General features: G+C 44.5%; 1 protein-coding gene and 2 non-coding genes across 3 annotated transcripts in view; 1 reads left to right on the top strand and 2 right to left on the bottom strand.

Moving 5' to 3' along the window:
* Positions 1-14,952, bottom strand: part of LOC126195636 (uncharacterized) — a 49,611-nt gene that overhangs the window by 10,625 nt on the left and 24,034 nt on the right. Inside the window, exon 2 of the mRNA XM_049934260.1 lies at positions 4,416-4,864. Coding sequence (XP_049790217.1) covers positions 4,416-4,864 — 449 coding nt within the window. The remainder of the gene's footprint in view (positions 1-4,415; positions 4,865-14,952) is intronic.
* Trnar-gcg (transfer RNA arginine (anticodon GCG)) lies at positions 11,480-11,555 on the bottom strand. Its single transcript has one exon. It is a non-coding gene; the product is annotated as a tRNA-Arg (tRNA).
* Trnas-cga (transfer RNA serine (anticodon CGA)) lies at positions 14,446-14,519 on the top strand. Its single transcript has one exon. It is a non-coding gene; the product is annotated as a tRNA-Ser (tRNA).

A 14,952-nucleotide genomic window follows, 5' to 3' on the forward strand; every position in this document is an offset into this window, starting at 1 on the left:
AAATTGACCTCGCTATCAACTGGGGTGTATATTTCAGTACATGGCTCCATATTATTGGCATCTTTGCCATCCCGACCATCCACTTAATACACTGTTGATTACTGCATAATGATTGAATGACACCACTCCGTTGAAATTGAGGGAACCTTGACAGAACGCTGGATATCCTTACCTGTCGCTGTGGAACATGAGATTAAATGTAGAGGTCATCACCCTAATACAGTTGTTTGGATGCCTTCAGAACCGTCCTATTTCCACATGCTACAATACCCTACACCTGTCTTTTTTTAATTTTTTTCCACCAACAAGCCAACCGTACCTCTTTTTATTTGTGCTACCTCATGCGCGTTGTGAATATCACCTTCTAGCGAAGGTCGATACTGGAGCAGTAATCCTGTACATGACTGCAAAATGAAGGAACAATGGTTTTAGAAACGGAGCACCGATACATCCACTACCCTTTTGATGGAAAGATGAGATTAACTGTTGTTGGAAGCGCTCTACCATACCGCAAACTCTTCCAGTTTCCATATGTTGCGATGCCTTCCACATTTTTATCAATGAGAAACATCGCATCTGCCTGTGGTGTGGCAGCTGTACAGTTTATGCCATACGACGTTGAGTTTTCTGTGAGAGCCAGACGATCGAAACATGTTAACATCATTTTAGCAGCAACTGACATGGGTTTCTAAGTCATAGTAGAAAAAACAATGTGTATGGTGGTGTACACTGACAGGATGTGTTACAACTGGAAAAAAATGTATTAAACTGCTTATGAAGGCGCAATACAGGAACCCTCTCATATGATTGATAGTCTGTTAGATATGGTCATCCTACAGTACAAGTGATTAAACTGTACACTGGTCTGTGGATGCGACTACGATCACGAACCACCTGCTCCAATGCGTAAACACCTGTAAATTTAATAAAATCGCCACATATGTTTGGGTGATGCACGCTGAGAGACACAGATCTCCTTCAGACTACCTGCACGTAGTTTGGAGATGTGTCGCAAAATCTTCATCCTTCCTCCATGCCATGTATGATGTGTAGTTTTCCTAATTTTTCCAACAAGAGACACCACCGTAACTGCTCGTACTATCTCTTCGACTACCTCGTGTTGCAGGGGAAGGCTTCGTTTGGTACTGGCCTTACACACTGTACACGGTTGGCGGAGCCATGACACCATGTTCCCACTTCCACCGAGTGGTCAAAACGCGCTCTAGTCGCATTAACTCAGCTCGTCCTGTTTCCCCAAAGAATGCAGAAGATCTTAGATACAGCGCTCTCCGACGTCCGTACACGTCAGACGTAAATTGGGACGATCACATGGACGAAGCTGCAAGAGGGCGGGGCAGAGGAGCACTCACAAGATGCAGAGGGACTGTCTAAAAGAAGCGCCAGAGTTCTTGGTGTATGGGATCCTTGGCAGATAGGTTCGAAAAAGAAGGGTGACTCGTTTCGAGATATGAGAGTGGCACAAATATGATCACCAGTGGTTGAAACCGTTAGAAGACGTCTCTACAAGATACAACTTGCATACGTGGTAGAATGGATAGAATTGATTCCAAATCACAGACAGCATTTCTACCTGAAAGCGTAACACTTTCAGCGACTTGTGTGTGTGTGTGTGTGTGTGTGTGTGTGTGTGTGTGTGTGTGTATGTGCCTGCAGACTCAAGACCGCTTCTTATACAGTGTGACGGTAACATAGGCGTTATGATCGTCTTTTAATTGCCCAGTTCTTATGTGAAATGTGTGTTGTGGGCTATAGAATCCCTTTGTGGCCAGATTCAAAGGTTATTTTTCGATAGTGTTCCTCGAAATGAATGTGTTCCCTCCAAGGATTCCCAGTTGCCCTAGCTGGTGAGTGTAATCCGACTGCTGAGAAAAAAATAATTCGCCATTCAAAGTGACTCCCATTAACAATTTAATTAAGTAGCCTATCAAACTGATATCAATGATATGCCGCCCGGCAGTTGGAAGAGATGGCTAGGGCATCGCAGAAAGATTCTTGAAAAGCATTTCTTTTTTTTCGATTTGGCGATATCTTTTAACGAAATTTCAATCTCCAACCTACACATGGCGCAACAGGCTCTCACGATTAGTTTCGTTAACGCTAGTATGATATAGCATCACACTGGTGAAAGGAACCCTGTCATAGTGTATGGTTCAAATGGCTCTGAGCACTATGGGACTTAACATCTATGGTCATCAGTCCCCTAGAACTTAGAACTACTTAAACCTAACTAACCTAAGGACATCACACAACACCCAGTCATCACGAGGCAGAGAAAATCCCTGACCCCGCCGGGAATCGAACCCGGGAACCCGGGCGCGGGAAGCGAGAACGCTACCGCACGACCACGAGTTGCGGACTGTCATAGTGTACAAAACAGCTACATTCTCTAGAACTATAGCTTCATGTTGCCAAAGGTAAAATGAATTTGCTTTCTTTTCTCGACATGTGCGCCAATGGCGTGAAAGATTATTTGAAATGTTTGTAATACATACATGCATGACCATTTACTTACAGACACTGAACGCGAAAGATGCTCTCAGGTCGTGTGATTTGTTCAACTAACTGAAAGAAATTGCTTAATATAGCTTTCTTTTCTTTGGAGTTTAAAATATCTCTGTTTCTTTACTCCGACAACGGTTTCGAAATAATGAGGACTTCCTACAGTGAACGGTAGCTCTCGCATCAAAATAGTCGAAGTTTCATTTTTCCTGATTTTACGCAGGGTGAGCATGTCTCTGCTGATCATTTGTGATTGGTGGCGGTATACTTCACTGGACTTCACAAAATAATGAAATGCGACTGCAGTCGAATATAAAATCTATAACGATTTTGCTTGTAAAACTGAAAGAAAATGGCTTTTACCTATTATTGTGGAAAGAGGACATTTATTATGGTCGCAAATGTGTTTTCCTTTTGTTGGTAGATTCTTGATTATAGATGCATTGACTTTAAATACAATTGTTCTTCATCACCGTATGGCAGGCTGCTGTAGGCAAAGGGGTGGTGGGGGCATGTCTGCTGTGGTGGAAACTGGACACACCCTCTATCTGTTTTGGGGGGGGGGGGGCGCATGTGGGCTCTATCGCAATATTTCAGAGGATCAAGTTGCACTTGAAGCGGCCGTCCTCTCCCGCATCTGGACAGTTTCCATGTGTTGGAGCTGCACTTGGGCTTTCCAGCCAGTAGAATCAGGGTTGGAGTCCCCCCAGAAAGGGCACAGTCATTCTTAATTTCCCATCAATCCCAAGCGCCTCTGGTGGTTTAATTGTGTTAGAGGGGTGCACTTGAGCTTTCCACCCAGGAGAACTTGGATTTGAGTTCTGGAAAGAGAACCACTAATTTTAAATTCGTTTCAATTCCTGGATGGGGGGTGAGGTTGTATGTCACCACACACGTGAGACAAAGAAATTCCTACGAAACTTCGACATTCCCGCCAAAATTCGAAATTCCCGCCAAAACTCATAATTCCCACCAATAGGATAGGTTGCGTGACTGGGGGGGCAGGGTTGTGGAGGGGGGACAGAGGTGGGGGCTGGGGCACACATGCAGCTGAGAAAGCACGTGACTGGTGATGTCATTTGGGAGTGGGTGATGGCGTGGAGGGGGAGGGGGCCGTGGTCGGGGGCAGGGATGGGTGAGGGCAGGGGAGATTAATTGATCAATTTAATTAATTTGTATATCAATTTGATATCAAAATTGCACTACAAACGGCTTTATCTTACTACTTATCACTTCCTGAATCCTTTGGCATTTACTCTCAGGGTCCCTGTAAACGTCTTTCTGTGTGTTGTGATATATGTAGTTACTCGAATGGCGTCGTTATACACTCGGTGACGCCATTGGGAGACGAACTACAGTGTGTAGGAGAAGTGGGAAAATTAGCTACATCATGTGATACCACTTCAATTGTGTCTTATGACAGTCACTTTGAACATCTTTTGCATTAGGCTAATAATTTTCGAGTATTCCATCGTTACTTGTAGGAACATAGACATTATTATTCTTGTGGAACAGTCATATTTCGTATTTAACTTGATAATTCTTGTATTGTTTATCTCAATCACACTGTTGTGTTGTATAATAAATGCTCATTTCAGATTCACATTTTCTGATATGAGTTGATGGAAAACACATTGTTCTGCTTCTATTAGAAAAATAATGCTCTTAATAAGATTTTTTTATCTTTTCCCCGTTCTACGATTCTAGAGGGAGATTTAAAAATAGCTTGAAACTAAGTTAAAATGTGTAAACATTGGTGGAATCTGAACCAGGATACTAGCTGACATAACTGGTAGGTAAATTCCTGATACAGCTGATCATTGCAGCAACTTGCATGACACTGTACACAAATATGCAGGTAGTGATACTGTTGTTGGTAGTTGAAATATTCTTACTTGATAATGGCTTGATGATGAAGGATGCATTTCTTCAGTCGGTAATGAAGCTCGTGGTAGGAAGGCGATTCTGAAGAGTGTACAGGTCTATCAGACATCTCTTTGGCGAGAATGACAATTTTGCTGCTGAGCAGTGTGAGTTGTATACGTAGCTGCGCGATGAGGCTGACGTTGAAGGAGTCGAGCGCCATGGTCATCACCACGGCGTGGAGGCACACTACGGTGCAGAAGAGCCACGAGACGGCAAAGCCCAAGGGCGTAGACGCGTCGTAGGGCAGAGCCAGTATGAAGGGCAGGCCCTCAGCACTCACAGGGGAGACCAGAAAGTAGGAGCAGGCGGACAGGCCGAACCACACGAAAGTCAGTGTGAAACGGCGCACCAAGCGACACTTCGAGCGTATCACTGGAATGTCGTCCCAAGTCAAAAACTCAGCGAAGTCATCGCCCACCTGCAGACAAGTAAGAGAGTTATATAACTCTGTAACACATAACACGTGGCATAAGAACTACTGCCGCTGATAAGGAAAATTATGAAGCTTCTTAGCTAATATTACCGTTATTTATATCAACAAGAAAGCGGTCCTGTAGGAAATCTTGCAACGAAAGAAGATAAGATTAGTGTTACGTATTGCCACAATGAGATCAAGGTCATTAGAGGAAATCCTGAGGTCTGCTGGACAAGTCCGATGTTGTTAAAGGATCAGGAATGATGGGACTGAGTCATCAGGATGAACAGTTTGAGATTTTTAACCTACTCTTCCTGTAAGTAGGCTCTTTAGGTTTTTATGTCGGTAACGCCAAGTAGTGCTCTGTATGAAAGTCGCTGACTGCGCTGTGTTCAGTCTGTGGCTCGTTGGACTCATTGTTGGAATATTTGCTTGTGTAGTGTTGGGCAGTTTGATGTGAAGCGCGCGTAGCGTTGGGCAGTTGGAGGTGAGCCCCCAGCAGTGGTGGATGTGGGGAGAGAGATGGCAGAGTTTTGAGAGCGCAGGATCTGGACGTGTGTCAGTAAGAAAAAGAAAATTTGTAAGACCGGATATCATGAACTATATAATGACTTTTGAACACTATTAAGGTAAATACAGTGTTTGTTCTCTACTAAAATCTTTCATTTGCCAACTATACCTATCAGTAGTTAGTGCCTTCAGTAGTTAGAATATTTTATTTACCTGGCAGTGTTGGCGCTCGCTTTATTGGAGTAGTTCGAGTAACAAAGATTTTTGTGGTGTAAGTGATTCATGAAAGGTATAGGTTATTGTTAGTCAGGGCCATTCTTTTGTAGGGATTATTGAACGTCTGATTGCGTTGCGCTAAAAAAATATTGTGTGTCAGTTTAGTGATGATAAGAATAAGTAAAGTGAGAACTGTCAGAGTACATTCAGTTTTGATCAGCTGTTTGAAAATCAAATAACGTAGAAGTTTACTAGCACAGTCATGCCTAATTTTTGAAGGGGAAGTTTCGCTCCCTAATTGGAGACCTTCGAATTATTCTAAATTATTATCAATGACAATGCTTGTTACTCTTTTTTAAAATAATTTTCGTCCGAGATATCAATGTAAAGATCACTACAATGCAACCGTTTTGACAATATATTTTATGCCGTGTGGGATTTTGTCATTCGCTGAATGACGAAGAAAAATAAGATATAATTTCTAGTAATGATAATATATGAAACATGGTATTGGTGTTTACTATGATTAAGCTTTATGCATCAAAATATATTCTTTTAAAGGTATTGCTTGTTATGAAATTGTTACGGCGTAAAGTCAAGCGCCAGCACGCCAGTCTGGAACGACAATGCAGAGAAGGCTGTGAGAAGACGTCCGGACCTCCTTCCACGACGACAAGGCAGCAGCAGCGGCCCCTGTGTGAAGAGGACATAAGCACCGCGACCGACTGGTGACGGCCCAGTTCAGTAGCAGCTGCAAGACCAGTGAATTGGATAGCAGCATCAACACTAGACCGCTTCGCTTGTACTGTCTATGTAGCACAGACTTAGGATTGTCTATACTGAAGAAGATCTATTATTTCCTATGTCCCACTTTGCTTGAGACACATCTGTGTAATTGCCAAAGTTAAATATTGTAATTTGCTTGTTGTAATAAAACTCATCAATAGGACTGGTTTGATTGTGTTTCTAGCGATCCGAGTATGCAGGCTTCCTAGACACCACAGAAATAAATTACGTAGAGTTAGGCCGTTTGAACTTCGATGTAGTCATATGGTAACGCTAGGTGCTTTTACCCAATAAAATGAATTTTCCGTTTCTTGTTTTAAAAGAGATTTTTCTCTTGCTGAGGCACTGAAGATTTTTTATAATGATGATATTGAAGGTGATGTGTTTGTTGAAGATTATGGAAAGGAAGACGTTGGTGGATAAGTACGCCCCTATCGCTGTATTTCTGTTTACTGATACTGACTACTTTGTGATTTTGTTATTCCATTCCATACTGATGCAGATTAGCACACAACCTGTCCTCTCGTCAGTTACGAGCTAATGCTGATATAAGGCAGCTAAATAACGAAAGGATAGGTGATGATGGTGAGGACCATGACCCGCCGGCAAAATCAGTTAATGATACGCAAGAGCCAATAGTACATCGGTCAGCTGCACCACGTCCAAGTGCACCAGAGACATGTGTATTCCAAGTAAGATCCACCTTATAATCGGACAATATTGTGAATTGGTTTTCTGATAGAGATACATGGGTGACGGTGGATAAAGGAGCTGACTTTCATATTCAAAACACTTCTACATTTCCAAGACCTGACTACTCGAGGTATGAAAACATATCGATCACTGAGAAGAACTTTAATGAGCATTTGGTAAAAGAAACAAATTGTTATTTATTATTTCTCAACTGTCAGGACCCAAAAATTACAGCTTACGAGATACGGTATTTCATCTCTATTTTGTACATTAGCGGCTACAGTATGTTATCTTCTAAAAGGAACTATTGGGGCTGAAAAGATGCCATGAAAAACTTGACTGCGTCTCGGTCTATGAGCATATAAGTTTCAACACTGTGCAGATAACACTAAGATCGGTCAAAATGAGACGGCATGGAAAAACCGTCCAGTTATGGAGATGATGAAGAAGCACTGCATTGAGAACAAGTTCATACCTCAGGAACACCTGCCTTATAGTGAATGTATGATGAAGTACTTCGGCCGCCACGAACGCAAGCAGTTCGTCCGTGGTAAGCCTGTTAGATCTGGCTATGAGATTTGTTGCCTCATCATCGAAGATGTATATTTGATAAATTATGAACTGTATCAGGGAAAAGGTTCTAAATAAAATGCTGTCTACCAGCAGCTTTTCGGCAAAGTGGCAGGTCGCTCATTTGCTTTATTAGGTGCGTCACAGTTTTCTTTCTGCAGTGCTGTGGATACTCTGTTGGTACCAATAGAGAAAACAGATTTCAAAAGAATGTCCACTAGAAAAGAAGAAAATCATTCTCCAAGGAATAACGTAAATATTTTGAGATAGCAATAGAGAAAAAGTTGACCAAGTCAAGAGATTTTCGCTACTAAAAATCGAAATATAATGATTCCCAGACAAAATCTTGTAGCCAAATGTAATACATAATTGAGGGGTACTAATCAAATTGATCAGAATCTAGCATACTACCTTTCTGGAATGAGAAGCAAGAAACGGTACGGCTCTATCTTTACATAGATGTTAGAAGTCGCAAACAAAACATTTGGATTTTGTGTAATAAAGGTAAATACAAAAATATTTCTCACCTGGAACTCAAGGGGGAAGTAGCAACAGCGTACTTGCAGAGCTACCCAAGTTTACCCAAATGAGCTTTCTGCTTAAAGGGAACCTTCTGATCGTCGTATATCAGATTCAATTAGATCTGATAAAACTGAGCACGTCGTCCAACGTACAGTTGGAAAGAAGAAAAAGACGTGCTCACAAGGACTGTAAATCTATTGTGCAAACAACGAGTTCCAAGTGTATGTGACATTGTGTATATATTCTTTTATTCCGTTTCACATGTAGTAGTGTTGAGCTGAAGTATTCGCTTATTTTAGACATGAATCGTTATCACTTGTATTATTTACAAAATATCAATTGTATGATGAAGAGTTTATAATAAATTTGTGCAAAAGTTCAGTTTGTACGAGTAGTAATAACTCTGAATAACCTATTTAGACAAGAAGAGAACAGAAGCTTTCGAAATGTGGTGCTACAGAATAATGCTGAAGATTAGATGGGTTGATCACATAACTAATGAGGAGGTATTGAATGGAATTGGGGAGAAGAGGAGTTTGTGGCACAACTTGAATAGAAGAAGGGATCGGTTGGTAGGACACGTTCTGGGGCATCAAGGGGTCACCAATTTAGTACTGGAGGGCAGCGTGGAGGGTAAAAATCGTAGAGGGAGACCAAGAGATGAATACATTAAGCAGATTCAGAAGGATGTAGGCTGCAGTAGGTACTGGGAGATGAAGAGGCTTCCACAGTATAGAGTAGCACGGAGAGCTGTATGAAACCAGTCTCTGGACTGAAGACCACAACAACAACAACAACAACCTATTTATTCAGATGAAGTGGTAATCCTTATAAATTTAGATAGTGAAAGCACCTTGCAATGTCATATGGCAACATCAAATATCTCGCTGAAGGCGCAAATGACTTTCGTAAAAACAATTACGTGGTGTAATTTATGCATTTTAGAGACATAGCAACACAAAGAATACAAGAAAAAAGAAATGCACGTGCTAATAGGCTAAGCAACTCACATCAATGATGACTGAAGGAGATTTATATGATACAAGCAGTGATTCTTCAGATTCCTTGAACGAAGTCTGAAGAATAAACTGGGTAATTTAGCTGTCCCTAAGCTGAGTCTTATGCAACCATCAAATACCATTTGCCAGTTTTTCATATTCCGTTCCTTGAGAACTATTAGTCCTACAGAAAAGATGAACCAGACATATTTGTGGGAAGTTGAAATGTAGTTACATTTTTTACTGTAATACGAATTCACTGGAGGGCACAATTTCCGAGTAATTCAAGCAAACTGTTTTTAAAGGTCAGTTTTGTATGTTTTTGTTGAATAATTCGGAAACTAAGGCCTATAGCGAAACGCATCCCAGTACAAAATTTTACTTCATTAAATTTTATACGAGGAGACCCTATTCACTTTTTTCTGTTTGAGAAATAGTTTGTGTGTACCTTCCCTGTGGTATTTGAAGGCATTGTGTGTTGCACATAAATCAGCATTAGAGGTAGCTGCATCAGCCTGTTTTGAGATAATAGCTTCGTAACCTCCACTCTAGGAATTTAATGTGTGTAGTTCACTTATTTGTGAGCCCTTTTTAATTACCTTCAGCTGCAACAGAGTGGAAGTGTTTTGTAAATCATCTCCTTTTTATACAGATTTTATATTACCGATACCTTCCACCCGATTTACCTACGACTGAACCTATCTGAACATTTAATTTCATGACCCAACACGTTAATACGATCGTGTAGTTACAAGTCTTGTCTACTTCCTATGAATCATAGGTATCACAGAGATTTTTTCTTGTCATATGTCTACTGACTGGTTTGATGCAGTCCGCCACGAATCCCTTTCCTGTGCTAACTTCTTCATCTCAGAGTAGCACTTGCAACCTGCGTCCTCAATTATTTGCTTGACGTATTCCAATCTCTGTCTTCCTCTACAGTTTTTGCCCTCTACAGCTCCCTCTAGTACCATGGAAATCATTCCCTCGTGTCTTAGCAGATGTCCTACCATCCTGTCCCTTCTCCTTATCAGTGTTTTCCACACATTCCTTTCCTCTCCGACTCTGCGTAGAACCTCCTCATTCCTTACCTTATCGGTCCACCTAATTTTCAACATTCGTCTATAGCACCACATCTCAAATGCTTCGATTCTCTTCTGTTCCGGTTTTCCCACAGTCCATGTTTCACTACCATACAATGCTGTACTCCAGACATACATCCTCAGAAATTTCTTCCTCATATTAAGGCCGGTATTTGATATCAGTAGACTTCTCTTGGCAAGAAATGCCTATTTTTGCCATAGCGAGTCTACTTTTGATGTCCTCCGTGCTCCGTCCGTCATTGGTTATTTTACAGCCTAGGTAGCATAATTCCTTAACTTCATTGACTTTGTGACCATCAATCCTTATGTTAAGTTTCTCGCTGTTCTCATATCTACTACTTCTCATTACTTTCGTCTTTCTCCGATTTACTCTCAAACCATACTGTGTACTCATTAGACTGAGCATTCCGTTCAGCAGATCTTTTAATTCTTCTTCATTTTCACTCAGGATAGCAATGTCATCAGCGAATCGTATCATTGATATTCTTTCACCTTGTATTTTAATGCCACTCCTGAACCTTTCTTTTATTTCCATCATTGCTTCCTCGATGTACAGATTGAAGAGTAGGGGTGAATGGCTACAGCCTTGAAACTTCCTGGCAGATTAAAACTGTGTGCGCCGACCGAGACTCGAACTCGGGACCTTTGCCTTTCGCGGGCAAGTGCTCTACAAACTGAGCTACCGAAGCACGACTCACGCCCGGCCCTCACAGCTTTACTTCTGCCACTACCTCGTCTCCTACCTTCCAAACTTTACAGAAGTTCTCCTGCGAACCACGCAGAACTAGCACTCCTGAAAGAAAGGATATTGAGGAGACATGGCTTAGCCACAGCCTGGGGGATGTTTCCAGAATGAGATTTTAACTCTGCACCGGAGTGTACGCTGATATGGAACTTCCTGGCAGATTTAAAACTGTGTGCGCCGACAGATACTCGAACTCGGGACCTTTGCCTTTCGCGGGCAAGTGCTCTACCAACTGAGCTACCGAAGCACGACTCACGCCCGGCCCTCACAGCTTTACTTCTGCCAGTACCTCGTCTCCTACCTTCCAAACTTTACAGAAGCTCTCCTGCGAACCACGCAGAACTAGCACTCCTGAAAGAAAGGATATTGCGCAGACATGGCTTAGCCACAGCCTGAGGGATGTTTCCAGAATGAGATTTTCACTCTGCAGCTGAGTGTGCGCTGATATGAAACTTCCTGGCAGATTAAAACTGTGTGTGCCGACCGAGACTCGAACTCGGGACCTTTGCCTTTCGCAGGCAAATGCTCTACCAACTGAGCTACCGAAGCACGACTCACGCCCGGCCCTCACAGCTTTACTTCTGCCAGTACCTCGTCTCCTACCTTCCACACTTTACAGAAGCTCTCCTGCGAACCATGCAGAACTAGCACTCCTACAAGAAAGGATATTGCGGAGACGAGGTACTGGTAGAAGTAAAGCTGTGCGGGCCGGGCGTGAGTCGTGCTTCGGTAGCTCAGTTGGTAGAGCACTTGCCCGCGAAAGGCAAAGGTCCCGAATTCGAGTCTCGGTCGGCGCACACAGTTTTAATCTGCCAGGAAGTTCCATATCAGCGCACACTCCGCTGCAGAGTGAAAATCTCATTCTGGAAACATCCCCCAGGCTGTGGCTAAGCCATGTCTGCGCAATATCCTTCCTTTCAAGAGTGCTAGTTCTGCATGGTTCGCAGGAGAGCTTCTTTAAAGTGTGGAAGGTAGGAGACGAGGTACTGGCAGAAGTAAAGCTGTGAGGGCCGGGCGTGAGTCGTGCTTCGGTAGCTCAGTTGGTAGAGCACTTGCCCGCGAAAGGCAAAGGTCCCGAATTCGAGTCTCGGTCGGCGCACACAGTTTTAATCTGCCAGGAAGTTTCATATCAGCGCACACTCCGCTGCAGAGTGAAAATCTCATTCTGGAAACATCTCCCAGGCTGTGGCTAAGCCATGTCTGCGCAATATCCTTCCTTTCAGGAGTGCTAGTTCTGCATGGTTCGCAGGAGAGCTTCTGTAAAGTTTGGAAGGTAGGAGACGAGGTACTGGCAGAAGTAAAGCTGTGAGGGCCGGGCGTGAGTCGTGCTTCGGTAGCTCAGTTGGTAGAGCACTTGCCCGCGAAAGGCCAATGTCCCGAGATTAGGTCTCTGTCGACGCACACAGTTTTAATCTGCCAGGAAGTTCCATATCAGCGCACACTCCGCTGCAGAGTGAAAATCTCATTCTGGAAACATCCCCCAGGCTGTGGCTAAGCCATGTCTGCGCAATATCCTTCCTTTCAGGAGGGCTAGTTCTGCATGGTTCACAGGAGAGCTTCTGTAAAGTGTGGAAGGTAGGAGACAAGGTACTGGCAGAAGTAAAGCTGTGAGGGCCGGGCGTGAGTCGTGCTTCGGTAACTCAGTTGGTAGAGCTCTTGCCCGCGAAAGGTAAAGGTCCCGAATTCGAGTCTCGGTCGGCGCACACAGTTTTAATCTGCCAGGAAGTTTCATATCAGCGCACACTCCGCTGCAGAGTGAAAATCTCATTCTGGAAACATCCCCCAGGCTGTGGCTAAGCCATGTCTGCGCAATATCCTTCCTTTCAGGAGTGCTAGTTCTGCATGGTTCGCAGGAGAGCTTCTGTAAAGTGTGGAAGGTAGGAGACGAGGTACTGGCAGAAGTAAAGCTGTGAGGGCCGGGCGTGAGTCGTGCTTCGGTAGCTCAGTTGGTAGAGCTCTTGCCCGCGAAAGGCAAAGGTCCCGAGATTGAGTCCCTGTCGACGCACACAGTTTTAATCTGCCAGGAAGTTCCATATCAGCGCACACTCCGCTGCAGAGTGAAAATCTCATTCTGGAAACATCCCCCAGGCTGTGGCTAAGCCATGTCTGCGCAATATCCTTCCTTTCAGGAGTGCTAGTTCTGCATGGTTCGCAGGAGAGCGGCTGTAAAGTTTGGAAGGTAGGAGACGAGGTACTAGCAGAAGTAAAGCTGTGAGGGCCGGGCGTGAGTCGTGCTTCGGTAGCTCAGTTGGTAGAGCTCTTGCCCGCGAAAGGCAAAGGTCGCGAGTTCGAGTCTCGGTCGGCGCACACAGTTTTAATCTGCCAGGAAGTTCCATTTCAGCGCACACTCCGCTGCAGAGCGAAAATTTCATTCTGGAAACATCCCCCAGGCTGTGGCTAAGCCATGTCTGCGCAATATCCTTCCTTTCAGGAGTGCTAGTTCTGCATGGTTCGCAGGAGAGCTTCTGTAAAGTGTGGAAGGTAGGAGACGAGGTACTGGCAGAAGTAAAGCTGTGAGGGCCGGGCGTGAGTCGTGCTTCGGTAGCTCAGTTGGTAGAGGTCTTGCCCGCGAAAGGCAAAGGTCCCGAGATTGAGTCTCTGTCGACGCACACAGTTTTAATCTGCCAGGACGTTCCATATCAGCGCACACTCCGCTGCAGAGTGAAAATCTCATTCTGGAAACATCCCCCAGGCTGTGGCTAAGCCATGTCTGCGCAATATCCTTCCTTTCAGGAGTGCTAGTTCTGCATGGTTCGCAGGAGAGCGTCTGTAAAGTTTGGAAGGTAGGAGACGAGGTACTGGCAGAAGTAAAGCTGTGAGGGCCGGGCGTGAGTCGTGCTTCGGTAGCTCAGTTGGTAGAGCTCTTGCCCGCGAAACGCGAAGGTCCCGAGTTCGAGTCTCGGTCGGCGCACACAGTTTTAATCTGCCAGGAAGTTCCATATCAGCGCACACTCCGCTGCAGAGTGAAAATCTCATTCTGGAAACATCCCCCAGGCAGTGGCTAAGCCATGTCTGCGCAATATCCTTCCTTTCAGGAGTGCTAGTTCTGCATGGTTCGCAGGAGAGCGTCTGTAAAGTTTGGAAGGTAGGAGACGAGGTACTGGCAGAAGTAAAGCTGTGAGGGCCGGGCGTGAGTCGTGCTTCGGTAGCTCAGTTGGTAGAGCACTTGCCCGCGAAAGGCAAAGGTCCCGAATTCGAGTCTCGGTCGGCGCACACAGTTTTAATCTGCCAGGAAGTTTCATATTAGCGCACACTCCGCTGCAGAGTGAAAATCTCATTCTGGAAACATCCCCCAGGCTGTGGCTAAGCCATGTCTGCGCAATATCCTTCCTTTCAGGAGTGCTAGTTCTGCATGGTTCGCAGGAGAGCTTCTGTAAAGTTTGGAAGGTAGGAGACGAGGTACTGGCAGAAGTAAAGCTGTGAGGGCCGGGCGTGAGTCGTGCTTCGGTAGCTCAGTTGGTAGAGCTCTTGCCCGCGAAAGGCAAAGGTCCCGAGTTCGAGTCTCGGTCGGCGCACACAGTTTAATCTGCCAGGAAGTTCCATAACAGCGCACACTCCGCTGCAGAGTGAAAATCTCATTCTGGAAACATCCCCCAGGCAGTGGCTAAGCCATGTCTGCGCAATATCCTTCCTTTCAGGAGTGCTAGTTCTGCATGGTTCGCAGGAGAGCGTCTGTAAAGATTGGAAGGTAGGAGACGAGGTACTGGCAGAAGTAAAGCTGTGAGGGCCGGGCGTGAGTCGTGCTTCGGTAGCTCAGTTGGTAGAGCACTTTCCCGCGAAAGGCAAAGGTCCCGAATTCGAGTCTCGGTCGGCGCACACAGTTTTAATCTGCCAGGAAGTTTCATATTAGCGCACACTCCGCTGCAGAGTGAAAATCTCATTCTGGAAACATCCCCCAGGCTGTGGCTAAGCCATGTCTGCGCAATATCCTTCCTTTCAGGAGTGCTA

The sequence above is a fragment of the Schistocerca nitens genome, chromosome 7 (assembly GCF_023898315.1).
Source record: "Schistocerca nitens isolate TAMUIC-IGC-003100 chromosome 7, iqSchNite1.1, whole genome shotgun sequence".
Taxonomy (NCBI): Eukaryota; Metazoa; Arthropoda; class Insecta; order Orthoptera; family Acrididae; genus Schistocerca; species Schistocerca nitens.